The sequence below is a fragment of the Typopeltis vanoorti genome, chromosome 9 (assembly GCF_054136105.1).
Source record: "Typopeltis vanoorti isolate ZY-2024b chromosome 9, IOZ_Tvanoo_1.0, whole genome shotgun sequence".
NCBI lineage: Eukaryota > Metazoa > Arthropoda > Arachnida > Uropygi > Thelyphonidae > Typopeltis > Typopeltis vanoorti.
The window spans coordinates 30563743-30581373 of record NC_143557.1 but is presented as its reverse complement, the minus strand read 5'-3'; the positions used below and the strand labels follow the sequence as shown (position 1 = coordinate 30581373).

At 36.6% G+C, this 17631-nt stretch overlaps 1 protein-coding gene across 2 annotated transcripts in view; it reads left to right on the top strand.

Moving 5' to 3' along the window:
- Nprl3 (GATOR complex protein Nprl3) overlaps positions 1-17631 on the top strand; it is a 654348-nt gene that overhangs the window by 388879 nt on the left and 247838 nt on the right. For both annotated transcript variants that reach the window (XM_090398550.1, XM_090398549.1), the window contains exon 9: positions 9574-9730. In XM_090398550.1, coding sequence (XP_090254676.1) covers positions 9574-9730 — 157 coding nt within the window. The remainder of the gene's footprint in view (positions 1-9573; positions 9731-17631) is intronic.

Below are 17631 nucleotides of genomic sequence, written 5' to 3'. Positions count from 1 at the left end.
ATTAGGCTTTACAAAGCAACCGCTCAGGCTATATATTCTTATATCATGGAGAAACATGGAACATTTCCACCCAAAAATCAATAAAGCCATTAATACCTTTAATACAACCTGCTTAAGACTGTTACTTTGTTACTCTTTTGTTGAAGAATCATATTCGTAATGCCACTATTTTAGAAGAGGCAAACCAAAAAACCCTTGATTGAAACCCAATGCAGATGTCAACTGAGACATCCTTCTTTTCACTTTGACATCTTAGTTTTATAAGATGTGCCTGCAGTTTAGTCTACTTTGGACAGACTGGTAGATCAGTTAACATCTGCCTTGAATAATACAAAAATTACATCTGAGGTCATCTGTGTGGCAAGTCGGGATTGGCAGACCATGCCTTGGATACTTCACATAGAATCGGATTGGAGAAAAACATCTGTATTAGATAGAAGTCATTACAGGTCTGAGAGGCTATTCTTAGAATCAGTATTAGCTATGAATCACTCTCCCAACCTCAACAAGAATGGTTGCATTAATTTACCAAAGATCTGGGAAACTATCAGTTTAAGACCTAATAGCCAGACTACTCTAAATTAACTTTGTAGTTAATTTAAAAGTAGAAATTCAGAAGTAGGAATTTAAATTCAGTTAGAATTTAAATTGTTTTTACAATTACTTAGTTTAGTGCTGTGTGCTGGTCACAGTTATCATTAAGCTCTGATGTTGCTGGGTAGAAAACTAGCAAAATATTAGTGAGCTTAATAAATGTATTTTTTTCCTCTTGGCATTGTTTATACTGTTTAGCATTATTATGAAGGTAATAAGCGTCCACTAAACTATCAACCCACTGCTCTCAAATCAGTGCCATCTGAAGTAACGAAGAACTGTCAGTTAACCAGTAACCATTAATGTGGATTTCATCAATCAAGATTCACAACCGATCCCTCAGCTATATCACCTACCTCTGGGCACATGCCATGGAAAGGTTTAAAAAAAAACCTGTGCTATTGCACAGCATTTCAATGATATTCGATAGGGTTTGGCATCAAGGGCTTCTCAGAAAAATCTTATGGTGGACCTTCCTCTCTTTTCAACTGAATTGTCAGTTTTCTCTCAAGGCATTCACTGTGTAATGGAGGGAAGGTGTTCTCTCTTTAGATTTTCTTCTTAATACAGGTGTGCCTCAGTGCTCAACTTACAGTCAAATCACAACATTAGCATATCAGCATCATATGGACTGGTTGTAGTAAACTAATGAGCATCACTGGCAGTGAATAAGAGATTGCTATGTAAGGTAACAAACTGGTTATCTCACTAGGAATCCTGCAAGATATGGAACACCTGAAAGAAAATTTAGTCATGATTAGAAAGCTGATGAGGCAAATTTAGCATGAAATTAGATGATTGTTAAGAAGTGGCACTGTATAGTTTTTCTTTATTAGAGGATGCATAGGGAGTATGTTGGATAAATGTGGGATAAATTTGGGTGATGAATGGAACTGCATAAATGCGATGAATTGTATCTTAAATGGATTTGGTGTGAAATGAAGGCTGTTGTTGAGAAATTAGGTGAGTAAAGGTTGAACAAGAGATCCAAGGAAGTAAGGCTGGATAAGAAAGGTCATGTGAGCCACTGATGAAAGGATTTTTGAATGAACAAGAAGAGAAAAACAATGAGAGACTATGAGAACAGGGAATGTGCACACATTTTGTGACAAAAGGTCATAGTGCTTATGATAAAGGTGTGTGTGTGGGGGGGGTTGTCTAGTGAAGACAAGTAGCAGTTGAACAGTATTACAGGCTGGACTGTCTACAGCTCATAAAATGAATTATATTTGTATATTATTATTATTATTATTCAGGCCTCCATGGAGTCAAAAGACTCATTGCGGGAGGTCCTTCCTAAGAACATAAAGTCTGACAAGACTCATCGAGGGGAGGTCCCCTCCCTAAGAAACACAAAGTCTATCATACCACTTTTTAAACTCATTGACCGTTCTCACTCTCACCACTCCATCAGGCAATGCATTCCACGGTTCAACCACCCTCCATGCAAAGAAACCACCCCTCACCCTCTTGCTCACAGTTTCCTTTCGTAACTTCCAGGGATGGCCTCTTGTCATCACTCCTTCCTGCTGTTCAACCAAGCGAAAGAACACCCCAGTGTCAACCCTGTAACCACCTCTCAACAGTCTAAAAGTCTCAATCATATCACATCTCCTTCTTCTAGCCACCAAACTCTGCAGTCCACGTTCCCTCAGCCGATCCTCATAACCAAAATTCTACAGTCCTGAAACCATCTTTGTCATCCGTCTTTGTACCCTTTCCACAGTTAATTTATCCCCTTCAAATCCTGGGGAACAAATCTGAGAACAATAGTCTAAGTGTGGTCTGATCAGAGACTTATACAACGGAATGATAACCCTTTTATCTCTGCAGGTCAGTGTCCTTCTCATAATTGCAGCAATCCTCTGTGTTACCTTCACCACCTTTGTAATATGTCCCCTAAATTTCAGGTTTCTTTCAATCATCAACCCCATATCTCTTGTCTCCCCTAGTTCCTCCCCTATAAGTCCTCCCATAGAGTATGCAGCATCCCATCGATGTGTCCCAAACCTCAAGACCTTACATTTTGCTGCATTAAACCGACATCCCCATTCATTTGCCCATCTATCTAGCTTATTCAAATCCTCTTGCAGGGCTACCACATCTGCACTATTACTAATAATCCTTCCCAGCTTCACATCATCCTCAAACAACTGAATATCCCCTTGCAATCCACCAGCAATGTCATTGATATAAAGGTTAAACAATATAGGTCCTAGTACTGAGCCCTGTGGGACCCCACTTGTAACCCTCTGCCTCCTGGAAACTGCTCTACCATACACAACTCTCTGATACCTATCAGAGAGCCAATCCTGAATCCAGTTGACCAATCTGACATCCAGACCCATTTCCTGCAACTTAAATATCAGCTTATCATGTAGCACCCTGTCAAATGCCATCGCTAAGTCTAAGAAAATTGCAGTATATGCCTTTCCCTCATCTAATGTTCTTGTAACTTTATTATAAAAGGCTAGCATATTGCTAAAACAAGAGTGCCCTTTCACAAATCCATGTGGACTCTCAGAGTTAACATTACCCTCATCTGCCCAATGCTGTAATATGTAATATGCTACTTTCTCCAAGATCTTAACAACTACTGAGGACACACAAACTGGCCTATAATTAGACACTTCCAGTCTGTTACCACCCTTATGCAATGGTACTATCTTACCTTCCCATTCCCTGGGCACCTTTCCCGCAGCCAGACTTTCATTGAAAAGCCAGGTTAAAGGCATTGTCAGTTCCCTAGTACATTCTCTCAAAACTCGTGGTGAAATACCATCCAGTGCCAAAGCTTTACTGACATCCAGAGTACTCAGTATCTGAAACACACTCTCCTCCTGTACCTCTAAACCTCGAACCTGCCCTATCCCTCTAGCATTAAAACTGACTCCTCTAGGATGAAATACTCCAATAAAGTGTTCATTGAACAATTTCACTATGTCCTCTGCATCAGTCACTCTATTCCCATTTTTATACCACAATATCATTCTTCCACAGTCATTTCTCCTCTTACTGGCCACATAAAAAATTCCCTAGGATTTTCTTTGGATCTTAGGGCCAATCTCCTGTCATATTCCAGTTTCACTTTCCTTTCCACACTAGTCACTCTTCTGGCCTGTGTTTTATATTCATCATGCATCTTCTCTTCACCTGTCTCCTTATATCTCTTCCATAGTCTCTTTTTCTCATACAATTCCTGTTTTTAATATTGTTTGTCATCCACTTTACTCCAAATGGTGTCCTCTTCTTTACTCGTGGTATACAACTTACCATTGCTGCTAACAAATATTCTTTCACAATTTCCCATGCACTAATGATATCCCGGCCTTCCAATTCCTCCCTCCATGAAACTTCCCGAAGTTGACGTCTAAGACTATTATAATCACCTGCTTTATAATTCCACATAAGTTCCCGTCTCTTTGATACTCCTACATGTCTATTCATTTTCCAAGTCAAAACCATATGGTCACTCTCTCCAAATGGTGGGAGAGATGTCATCTCAGTTATTATCAACACTTCTGATGCTATAACCAAATCCAAAACTCTTGAACCTCTTGTTCCCTCTGTTACATGTTGCCTAAGACATTTATCCCTCAAGAAATGTGGTGCCAGGGGTATTAGAAATAAGCAATTTGCAGCACTGGCTTGGCATGATTCATCCAAAAATTGTTAAATGAAACATGGTTTGGTGAAGATGATGTACTGTCAAGAATAGAGATGAAAGAGAATGTTATTTCTGCAAGAATAGGAAAGATAAGTAGGGAAGTTGTGCTGTTGATGACTCTAGAGAAATTCTGCCCATGGAGATCCTGAAGGAAGTAATAGTACTAATTATGAGTTAGAGAATGTATAGACAGTATGTTGCAAATTTATGGGATAAATTTAGGTGATGAATGGAACTGCAGAAATGTGATGCATTGCATCTTGAATGGATTTGGTGTGAATGACAAGGCTGTTGTTGAGAATGTAATAGACTTTCTGCATTCAATATGTAGAATGAGATATTTAGTAGGATGTTCTTATATGCCTAGAAATGTGGAAAGTAACAACAAAGAAATGATTATTTAGAATTGTTTAGGAAGTAAGTAGAGGGTTATCATTAATGGATGATATCAATTATAAAAATAGTTTGAGGTGAAGAGAGCATTTGAAGTAAGAAAAATGAATTCATTGATACTAAAGTATAGAGCTGAAAGACTTCAATTTGGCATAAATAAGATATTAAAATAGAGAATATTATGGATTCTCTATTTTAATATCCATCTCATAAGCTCTCTGGTAAATTTCGAAACCTTTTAGTTTCTTTCTATATTTGACTATAAAATAGGGATGTATCCATAATATCTTCCTTTTTAATAACTTATTTGGCTCTATATACCATTTGATTATGCTCCTGCTCAGAGTTCACTTATGATGAACTTAACTTTCTGACATAGGATTGCTATGGTATTGAACAGAAGGTTTTTGTCCTCTTAAGGTTTCTGCCCAGTCACTGATAAGACCTGACAGTTTGAAATAGCTGTCAGGCCAGTAAAACCTAATTTAAGTAATAAAAGGCAAACATATGAGCTCCTAGACAGAGGTCATGTTATTTAAATAGTGCAAACCAAGGCAGCTCTGATGCTGAAAGTTATATTCTCATAAGCTGTTTGGTAAATTTTAGGACTTCAAAGTTTTTATATTTGGCTATAAAATATGATTGAATTTAATGAGTCTAAGGAATGTGTAAAGGGAGCCCACAAGAATGAAGAGTCTTGGATTTGATCATTGCATTAATGATTTTTATTATGAATAAGTGTTTGGATTTGCTTCCACTCGATGAAAATGACCATGAAGTACTTAGCTAGGGAGTGGCGAGCTATATGAGAGCATCTTTGAAGAAAAGATCTGTTTGGAACTGGAATGTGAGTTATTATGGGATGAACCAGGAGGTAGCTTAGATCAGTTATGGAATGAGAAATTAACTTGAAAGGAGTAATTCATCTTCAAGCTGAAGAACATTTAATAGCGGCAATGTTTGAATGTATTCCTACGGTTAAGTGATTAAATAAATATAGTAGTTGGAAAATAGTTGAATAGTGAGATTAAGCAAGATCAGATCTTTTGGTATACAATTACTAGAAGAAAGAATGATTATGCAAAGATGATATCAAATGATGGAAATTTTAAATAGGTAGTTGCTGTTGGGGATATATTTAAAATATTTAATTAACAATTCATTAAATTATTTCATGCTGGTTTGTATGATATCTTGTAATAGAGAATTCCCCAAGAAAATCGTATAAAGAAAACAACTTTTTTTTTGTAAATGTGACATCTCTAAGGACTCGTTGTGGGGTGCACTCTACTCCACTCCACTCCACTACACACATCACATCATCTCCCTTATTTGTGCCATGGGTGGACTAAGGAATTTTTTCTATTGTTTTTGTATTTTTTAATTTATTTTTTACTTCACCTTGCTCTAATGTCACTTTTTTAAGCCACTCTTCAGGTCCTCATCAAGTGGTCTCACATGGAGCAATGAAATTCATCTGCCACCTAAAGAGAGTCATGTACATCCATGCACATAGCAAGATTTGAACATGAAGCCTGTTGGTTGGAACCATGCAGCCAACCAGGCTGGCCTCTACACAAAGCAGAAGGACATGAACCAAGATTGATCTCTTAAATTATAGTCAAGTATGTATTTCTGGAGTGATGGTTAAGATTGCAGAGTGGATGGATAGCTTGTGTTACATCTATTTACTTACATATTACAACAGGAGACAGATCTAGTGCACAAAGAAGAAAATATGTTTTTTAATCTCGCTCATGAAAAGTTGCAAACATATTATTCATTAGTAGCAGGATGGACTATTGGTTAAGAAATCTAGAATTCTTACTGTAAAGACCAAACATGAAATGTTTGTCAGACCATTTCAGACTTCCAATAAGCAGGTCTCATGCCAGACCATGAAATTCACCTACCACTTAACGACATTTATGAACATTCTTTCCATAGTGAGATTTGAATCCACAGTCTACTGGTCGAGTGGCCAGCAATATAGATTGTTGTAAAAGAATAGGAACAAACAGTGAGGAGAAATAGCCTCTTAGACAGAGCACATCATTACGATATCATTACTACATATCCTACTCAGACTCCAGATTCGATCTACAGGTTTTGTAGTAGCAGGATTATACAGTAACTGAGTAGGACCTTTCACACTGCTATCTAGAAGATGACTGGCAAAACTGTTATGATCTCAAATAAAGATTTTAGGTCTTCACAGTATGTTTGGCCTGTTTTTCAAAGGAATCACTCATGATGCAATCAAAGGCTATCACTCATGGGTGGGACCAGTTCTGATTCATTTACCATCTAGAAATGAGCTGCTGAACTGATTTTCTACATTTGAGGTCATAGCAGTAGATTTTCCATCTGTATGTTGTGTTTGACATGTTCCTCAAAAGTATCAATCACTCATATCACAAGAAACAGAACCAGTAGGATAGAAACCAGAACTCCTGTTCTGGAGACCAAACATGGTACAGTTACCTCAAGTCTCCAATAAGCAAGGTGATAGTTAGCATTTCACTTAGTGCCTATATATCCAGATACTAATACAATATATACTGTATTAATACTGTATACATTTACTATACTGTACTGTATAATACTATAATATGCTCTACTCTATTTTACAATGTATTTATACAATATTATTATTATTATTATTATTACATGACACCTCACAGAGTCTAAAGACTCATCACTGGAGGGCACTCCTCTGTGCACATCTCTCTATCTCTCCTATTACATGCAACTGCCATCAGCTCCATCTACTACCCATCAACACCATCACCAACAGTATTTTTTGTCTGTAAATTGTGTGTGTTCTGATGGTCGATTTGCCTGTACATGGAATGAAAAACCTAAGTTTTCAGGAGAAAAAATCCTGCTATGTCTGTATGAGATTGGCCAACTTACCTGCAATTGAAAAAATAATATAAAGATTTCTGTTGTTGTTACGAGAATCAAACTTAATCATTTTCCAATTGAAGGACACAATGCACTGTTTTTCCATTTGCTCTACAGAATCTGATATATAATGACTTCAATATATACTGAATTTGTATAGTATATATTGTATAAGCACTTATACAATAGTGTATCTGCTGGCCAGTAGTTTATTTTTCAGCCTGGTTGGCTGAGTAGGTTAACATATTCACTCTTCAACTAACAGGCTGTGGGTTCAAATCTTGTCATGGGCACAGATGTTTGTGATTGCCTTTAGTTGGGAAATGAATATCATCACTCAGTGTGAGACCACCATCCCACTTATTACAGGCTCAAAGTGACTGTGAAAGATGTGTATGTGTATATTAAGAGCCTCCGTAGCTCAGTTAGTATAGATGAAGCCCTTTTGTTGGAAAGACTAGGGTTTAATTCCCATCCAAGATACGAGGAACCTTTATTTGGTCTCTTTTGACTAAAGGTGAGTTTGCCAGTCTCATATGGAGGTAGAGGGTTTTTCACCCAGAAACTTGGGTTGTTTTTCATCCTCCAGAGCAGGTAAACTAGCACTGTGAACACACACACGTCTCTGCAGTCATCAGTACTTGTCCTTTGGGGATGCAATAGAGGAGTGATGAGCCAGCTGCATTAATTCGTCGTAAGCTCCTCATTAGGGAGGGCTCATCCCATCCTAAGGGACGGATGAGAAGGATAGATAGGATATATAAATTAAATAAAAAAAATTGAAGAAAAAATCTTTAGCCTATCCATGGTATTAATGTACTATTGGTTTACAACCTTTTGTCGGTGGGAGTCACATTAAAAATAAAATAAAATAAAAAAACATTTTTGACATTTAAATTGGATGAGATTGGATATTTCATTGGTAAGTTGAATAGGAGATTGCTAGCTATTTGCATGGAAGAGTGTCCTAGAAGAGGAAAGTCACTAGAGTTATGCCACAATGGTTCTGTTTATGTGTGTCCCACTCCCATGAAAAGCTGTAAGCTACAGTTAATGTGAGAGAGTTATGGGTAAAATAATTCAGAAACTCTGTTCTAGAGACAAAACTCTTTCATGCCTTCAGTAAGCAGAGTGGTAATCTTGTATTGGTTAATCAGTATCATTTACCACTTAAAAATATTTACAAATATCTATGCCACGAAAGTATTTGAATCCATAGTGTGTTGGATGAAAAGTGAAGGTGTTAATCCAATCAGCCAACTTGGTCACCCAGCAAGGACATTGCTTAACTTATATACTCCCAATAATATTATGAGGGGATTAAATACGGATATGTAGAATTATTCTTATTTTAGATCATTCTAAAATAAGGATAATTTTAGAATTATCTGTAACTTTGCATCTTCTGTAAAGATGCAAAGTTACAGATGATTCAAAATTGAAAACTAATGTTGTGTCTCGCCACAACATTTCAGGGTAAGATTTTGAAATGGGAAATCAAAGATTTGATGCAGCATATTTATTGTAGAGTAAATATTGTCTTTATTTCTACTGTACAAAACCTTGATCAGTCTGCATGTGTGCAAACTTGATCACCTTGTTTATGCACATGCAAACAGATAAAGAGATTTTGAAAAGAGCCACAAGAGAGTTACAAAAGTGGCATCATTTCTCTGGAATATTGGGTATAGGACAGATTGAGGGATTGTCTGGTGTAGAGAAGAAATGGGAAATGATTTAGTGCTTAGTACCAGATTAATGCAATAGGATTCTAGGTGAACCCTCTAAATGTATGTGAAGAGCCTTTCCATCTGGAGTAGGTAATTATAAAAGAGGAGTTTGAAGAGAAATCTGTTGTATATTTCACTTAGGAAGGAGTAGGAACAACTAATTCAGACCTTGCTATCCATCAGAATGGATAACCTGGTTTCTACCATGTAAACATTAACTTATAAAAAAAAGTGCTCTTAGTGTTAATTGTATTTATTATTTTTTTTTTTTTAATATGATAGACCTTATCATGGTATTCTGCTCCTTGTTGATGTTAATGAATTGTTGGAAACCCTTCCACAAGATGCATCGCCAACACTAATTCGTCTCATTAGAGTAGCTAGCCCTCTCAAATGCCTGCATGAGTTGTCTGCTGATGCTGACTTAACACTTTCTCAGGTAAGGTTTTCACTAAGATATATTTGTAGAGACAAAAATCTAGAACATGCATATCAGTCCATGGATGAAGGGGCCAGCATTGCAATTTTTTTTTTTTATATTTTTATCTGATCTGCAAATGTTTGTAAACCTTGTGGTACTTTAATACCATGGATAGACTAAGATTTATTTTAATTTTTATCTCTTTATATATATATATATATATATATATATATTAGGATAACCAAGCAATTTTATATGCTTGGTTATTTTAGCTCCTAATCCCAAGTATACAAACAATTAAGTTTGCGCCTGAAACAAAGTTCAAGTCTAAAGATGGTACAACATCAGCGCAACTCATTGTAAAGGTGGTTAAAGCTTTGATCACTATTCTTAGTATTTTCCCATAATATAAAGCACATCTCACTAGAAGATGTATACTGCAATGCATTATGGGTGGGGTCACTACCCAGACCGGTTTCGACCTTTTTTGAGGTCTCCTCAGTGAGTAGCTAGACCCTAAATACCAAGGTTTTAGTAATACAAAGCCTTATCAACTTTACCTATATAAGTTGCAACAAGGTGTATTAAGTTTTAATAAAAATCTCTGGATGAGATATTGATGGGAATAAATTTTTAACTTGGGTATATTGTATATTAGGATAACCAAGCAATTTTATATGCTTGGTTATTTTAGCTCCTAATCCCAAGTATACAAACAATTAAGTTTGCGCCTGAAACAAAGTTCAAGTCTAAAGATGGTACAACATCAGCGCAACTCATTGTAAAGGTGGTTAAAGCTTTGATCACTATTCTTAGTATTTTCCCATAATGTAAAGCACATCTCACTAGAAGATGTATACTGCAATGAAACCGGTCTGGGTAGTGACCCCACCCATAATGCATTGCAGTATACATCTTCTAGTGAGATGTGCTTTACATTATGGGAAAATACTAAGAATAGTGATCAAAGCTTTAACCACCTTTACAATGAGTTGCGCTGATGTTGTACCATCTTTAGACTTGAACTTTGTTTCAGGCGCAAACTTAATTGTTTGTATACTTGGGATTAGGAGCTAAAATAACCAAGCATATAAAATTGCTTGGTTATCCTAATATACAATATACCCAAGTTAAAAATTTATTCCCATCAATATCTCATCCAGAGATTTTTATTAAAACTTAATACACCTTGTTGCAACTTATATAGGTAAAGTTGATAAGGCTTTGTATTACTAAAACCTTGGTATTTAGGGTCTAGCTACTCACTGAGGAGACCTCAAAAAAGGTCGAAACCGGTCTGGGTAGTGACCCCACCCATAATGCATTGCAGTATACATCTTCTAGTGAGATGTGCTTTACATTATGGGAAAATACTAAGAATAGTGATCAAAGCTTTAACCACCTTTACAATGAGTTGCGCTGATGTTGTACCATCTTTAGACTTGAACTTTGTTTCAGGCGCAAACTTAATTGTTTGTATACTTGGGATTAGGAGCTAAAATAACCAAGCATATAAAATTGCTTGGTTATCCTAATATACAATATACCCAAGTTAAAAATTTATTCCCATATATATATATATATATATATATTTGAGCATAATCTAGAAATCCTGCTCACGAGCGCAAACATGAAACTTTTTCGAGCCACTTCTGGTCCCCCAGTAAGCAAGCTTTTAGTTTCACTGGATGATGAAATTGATCTCCCATTTAATGACAGTGTATCATACTACTCCTTGAACTCATTGACCCTTTGTGCTCTCACTATTCTATCAGGCAATGCATTCCATCGTTCAACCACTCTCTATGCAAAGAAACCACTCCTCACTCTCTTGCTCACAGCTTCCTTTCATAACTTCCAGGGATAGTCCATTGTCCTTGTTCCTTCCCCCTGTTCCACCAAGCAAAAGAACTCCCCAGTGTCAACCCTGTAACTACCTCTCCTTCTTCTATCTCTGCAGTCCACATTCCCTCAGCCTGTCTTCATAACTAACATTGTATAGTCCTGATACCTACCATCTTTGTTATCTACCTCTGCAACATTTCCATTGTTAATTTATCCCCTTCAAATCCTGAGGACCAAATTTGAGAACAATAGTCCAAGTATGGTCTGATCAGGGCTTTATACTATGGAATGACAACTCTTTTATCTCAGCAGGTCAGCATCCTTCTCAGTATCACAGCAATCCTCTTGATTACCTTCACCACCTTTGCAATATGTTCACTGAATTTCAAGTTTCTATCAAATCATCACCCCCCAGATCCCGTGCCTCCTCTACAATTCCATCAGCAGAGTATGCGGCTTCCCATCGATGTATCTCAAACTTCACGACTTTACATTTTGCTGCATTAAACCAACATCCCCATTCATTTGCCCATCTGTCCAGTTTATTCAAATCCTCTTGCAGGGCTACCACATCTGCACTGTTACTAATAACCCTTCCCAGCTTCACATAATCTGCAAACAACTGAATATCCTCCTGCAATCTACTCACAATGCCATTGATATAAAGGTTAAACAATACAGGTCCCGGTACTGATCCCTGTGAGACCCCACTCATAGCCTTCTTCTTCCTTGATATTGCTCTCTCATACCTATCAGATGGCCAATCCTGAATCTAGTTCACTAACCTGATATCTAAACCACTGCTGCAACTTAAATATCAGCTTATCATGTGGTACCCTGTCAAAAGCCTTTGTAAAATCCAAAAAAAAATGGCAGAATATGCCTTTTCCACATCAACCGTTCTTGTCACTTTACTATAAAAGACAGTCTTACTCTCGAAGATAACATTACTCTTCTGCCCACTGTTGTATATCATCCCTCACTAATTTCTCCAAGATCTTAACAACTACTGATGAAACACAAACTGATCTATAATTTGACACTTCCAGTCTGCTACTACCCTTGTGTAATGGCACTATCTTACCCTCCTTCCACTCCTTAGATACCTTTTCCCTGGCCAGACGTTCATTGAAAAGCCAGGCCAGTGGAGCTGTTAGTTTTTTTAGCACATTTTAAAGTAAATTAAAACAGGGTTTTAATTTACTCCTTTCATCAAACTGCAATCAATGCTTCAATCCAGAAATTTGTTTTCTGTGGTTTCACTGCAATATCCTACACTATGGACAGACACAGAAATCTTTGATGTCACCTCCTTTCGAACAGCACTTCAAATAGCATACTAGAGACATTGAATAAATACCAGAGAATTAAGGCCATTGCTCTATCGTCACATATGTTATCATCAGCTAATTAATATAATGCTTTAGGATGTTACTAAACCTTGTACATCTCAATATTAAAACTGTCTCAGTGGTTCCTATCTATGACCAGCAAAATGTGCAAATGAAAGCACACCAATATGGGCACTCTGAAATAATTTGAATTATCAGAATCTTATGTATATCTGAATTCCACATTGCAAAATCTAAAAAAAGTGTATTAATTGATTCAGCCAGAGCAGCATATGGTAATGTTGTCTACAAAAGATAGAAATATCAGAACTCTCTTCTGGACTGAGGAGGTTAAAGAGGCAGCATGCAAAAGAAGAAAGCATATTGAAAGTTCCTAGCACATGTACTATAAGGGAATATGCAAAAAAATATAAGAAAGTAAAGCAGTGTGTAAAAGCAGCTAAACAAAAGTAATGAGAGGGAAGACTTTGAAACAATGTGGTTTTGAAATAGTGTGGGATTTAATATCCCCTTAATTTAAATAATAGAAGATTAATATCAGGAAGGTAGTAAAATGCTCTTCAGGCTATTAAAAAAAAATCTAGAAATGGAGGAAAGAGTACTATAAAAAAGTATCACATATGAAAATGATGTTATGAAAAAAGAAGATATTTTAGATGTTTAGAGTAATTATTTTAAAAGATTACTGAATGAAATGACAGAAGAGTGGTAAAATAGTCAGGAGGAATGCCATCAGGAGTACATATCAATACTTGAGGTAGAAAATGCCAATGCATATTTAAGCTTAGGTGCTGGTTTACCATCATAATTACATTTAATTGAATGAACAGAGACATATCCAGGAATAAAAGATTTCACAGATTCCCCTCCCAGATATATACAGAATGCCTATAATTCATAAACGTAATTACCCCCTCTCTCTCTCTCTCCTTTAATTTGGCCATCATAATTACATTTAATTGAACACAGCACAGAGAGATAATTAAACAATATGTTTAATAATTTCGATATTTTGTTTCTATCACAGAGACATATCCAGGAATAAAAGATTTCACAGATTTCCCCTCCCAGATATATACAGAATGCCTATAATTCATAAACATAATTACCCTCTCTCTCTTTCTCTCTCTCCTTTAATTTGGCCAAACAGTTAACTAAATCTTTCATTCCATTTTCTCGGCTGCACTTCATCTTATATAAAAAATTGTACTCATTTCAAATCTTTAATCCAAAATCTAGTTTTAAACAATAATGACATCATGGTGAGCTTTGATGTCACTTCCTTATTTACAAATATCCCTCTTTCTGACACTATAAGTTTATTGAAAAATGTTTAGCCCCTTGACATTATTGATTTGTTCAATTTTATCATCCATACTGGTTATTTCTCTTGGAAGGACACCTTATGTAAACAGCTAGAAGGAACATTCATGGATTCTTCCCTCCCTCCTCTGGCCAGTTTTATATGGAGCAGATTGAAAATCCTGCTCTTGATACTGGCATTCTCAAAACCTTCCATTTGGCTAAGATATATTGACAGTCTGTTTGCTATTTAGCCACATGATTCAAACACATCAGGCTCTTTTCTCCTCCACCTCAAACATCCAGAATCCCTCATTCAAAAAGAGGATGCTGCTTACAGGACATTTTTGTTTAAAATTTCTTCTACGTATTGTTGTGTGAGTTATTACAATTATAATATTGTATTCCTGTTGATGTCTTTTTAACAAAGACAAAATGACAGTACATTTAAATTTGTTATTTAATTATTGCTCTGTGCTGTACTGTATTGTATTCATTTCATTAAATATAATTTAATGGAATGAATAGAACGAATACAGAGAGTAGAAAAAGCCACCAAATACCTAAAATGTGAAAGGCAGCTGAGATATTTTTGTCAAATATCTCCATTGACTAAAAATGCTCAAATATGGAGATATAAAAGTTTTACACTAGGCTACACCACATAAATCAGATGGCCCAGATACAGAATTGAATTATATACGAGTATGAGTAAGTTTTCAATATTGTTATTTATTAAAACATCTATTAAAACAGAAAACAAAACTGAATGTGATAATTACAGAGGAATTTCCTTACTGAGTGTTCCAAATACGATTTTTGCAGGAAAAGAGGCTGATGTCTCTGAATCATACTTGAGAATAGGTTAAGTAAAAAACTGCAAAAGAGAAACTCGGAGAATAACAACCTGGGTTCAGGCCAAATAGAGGTTGTCAAGATCAGATTTTCACCTCACGACAAACAGTTGAGAAATCATAGAAATATTATAAGAATCTATACTTAAGTTTTGTAGATCTGGAAAAGGCATATACAAGTACCAATGCAAAGCTGTTCATAACACTTACAATTATGTGGTGTGAATGGTACATTAGATTGAGCAATACATACTCCTGTATGTATTGTAACTTTAAGTGTTATGAACAGCTTTGCATTCTTCTTCTTCTCATCTCATCCGCTTGATAATGGGTTGAGTCCACTAAGAAGAAAGGTTCTCCACTTATCGCGATCTTTAGCCATCTCAATCATGACTCTATAGGTGGGTAGATGGGAATGTTCTTTCAGCAACTTTATCCAAGTACTTCTTGGTCTGCCTCTAGGTCTTTTTCTTCCCATATATCCATTCGGAGTTAAATATGGTCTATGAGAGGACTATTCTCTAAATATGACCAAACCATCTCAGTTGATGCTTAATGATTGTGTTTATTATATTATCTGGGAAGTTCAAATGTATTCTGACTTGATCATTAGTCTTGTGTTGCATCCAGTGGGTGGTGTTATTAATTTTTCTAAGGCATTTCATTTCAAATGCTTGAAGTTTCTTGATTGGTTGTTGAGTTAATCTCCAGGCTGCTGAAGCATAAGTAGCCGTTGGGATAATAATTGTTTTATATATTAATTTTAGACTCGTTGGGATTTTTTTATTTTTCCATATTTTGTTTAGTTTATTCATGTTGGTCCAACCTAGGTTTAGCCTGTGTTTTACTGTTTCCATATTGTTGAGGTTACTAGATATAAGACTGCCAAGATAAGCATTTGAACTAGCTGTAGATCCAGAAATGAGCTGTTGTGTTTGTATACAAATGCTAGAAGTATAAGAAACAAGGCAGATGAAATGGTTGCACTAATTGCGTCTGTTCACCCAAAAATTGTCGGAATAAGTGAGACATGATTAGAAGAGGATGACATCCTGACAGGAATAGAGATGGAAGGGTATGATGTGTTTCTTGAGGACAGAAGGGGTAAAAAGGAGGGGGAGTGCTATTGATGAGAGAGAAAGAGTTATATCCATATAAAGTAGAGATGCAAGAGGGAAATAGTGCCAGTGGTTTTGAGGCAGTATGGTGTGAGATAGAGGTGAATGGAATCAAATACTTGGTGGGATGTTGTTATAGACCAGGTAATGTGGATGGTGGTGATAATGAAATGTACAATCAAATTAGCCAAGTAAATAAGAAGAGGGTGATCATTATGGGTGATTTTAATTATGGCAATGTAGGCTGGAATGATGAGATAGCAACTGGAAGTAAAGAAAATTAGTTTCTTGAGTTTTTGATGGATAACTACCTCAGACAGTATGTAACAGAGGGCACATGAGAATTGAGGGTCTTGGATTTGGTCATCTCATCAGAGGATGTAATTATAAATGAGGTGTCAAATCATCCACCAATTAGTGAGAGTGATCATGAGGTGATTACCTGGGTGGTTGCCAGCAGTGCGAGGACCTCTGTGAGAAAAGGGTATATGTGGAACTACAAGGGGGGGGGGGGTGATTATGAAGAGCTCAGGAGACAGCTTGCAGGTGTAGTGTGGAATGAGGAGTTAGCTGAAAAAGAGATCAATGCAGCTTGGGGGATTTTCAAAAACTGTTTAGTAGATGCAATGTCTAAATGTATTCCAAGGGTGAGAAGGTTAAATAAGGCAGGTGTGAGATTGATGAATAAAGAGATTAAGCATGCGATACAGAGAAAAAGGGCATTGTGGAGGCAGCATAAGAGAAGTGGAAATAACCAATTCCATGAGGTCTACAAAGACCAAGCAAGGTGGGTGACTTGGTTGGTGAGGATAGCTAAATAGAGGTATGAACAGCAGTTGGCTAATGAAGCCAAAAAGAATCCTAAGGAATTCTTTCGATATGTAGCCAGCAAAAGAAAGAATAATTATGGAAGGATGACATTGATTAGAGAAAATGGTATAAAGACATCTGATGCAGAATGTGTGGTGGAGATACTTAATGAACAGTTCATAAAGATCTTTCAATCTTGTGAATGTGACTTCATGGAGGGATTGAGAGCAGTTGATGATGGGGAGGAGAGACTAACTGTAGGTGAGCAAGAGGTGTATGGGAAGTTGAGTAAGCTAGATGTTAATAAGGCTGTGGGACTTGATAATATATCACTGCGTATTCTGAAGGAATGTGCCAGAGAGTTGACACCTGCCTTGACATATTTTTTTAATACGAGTCTTGCACTTGGTCAAGTTCCGAATGAGTGGAAGTAGGGCATGATTGTGCCACTTCATAAAGGAGGTGATCGAACTCAAGCATCAACCTATAGGCCTATCTCTGTGTCAGGTGTTGTGGTTAAGTTGTCGGAGAAGCTTGTGAGAACTAAAATCCAGCGTTGGATTGATAACAATGGTATTATCTTTGATGGACAGCATGGATTTGCTAAAGGGAGGTCATGCTTTAGTAATCTACTTACT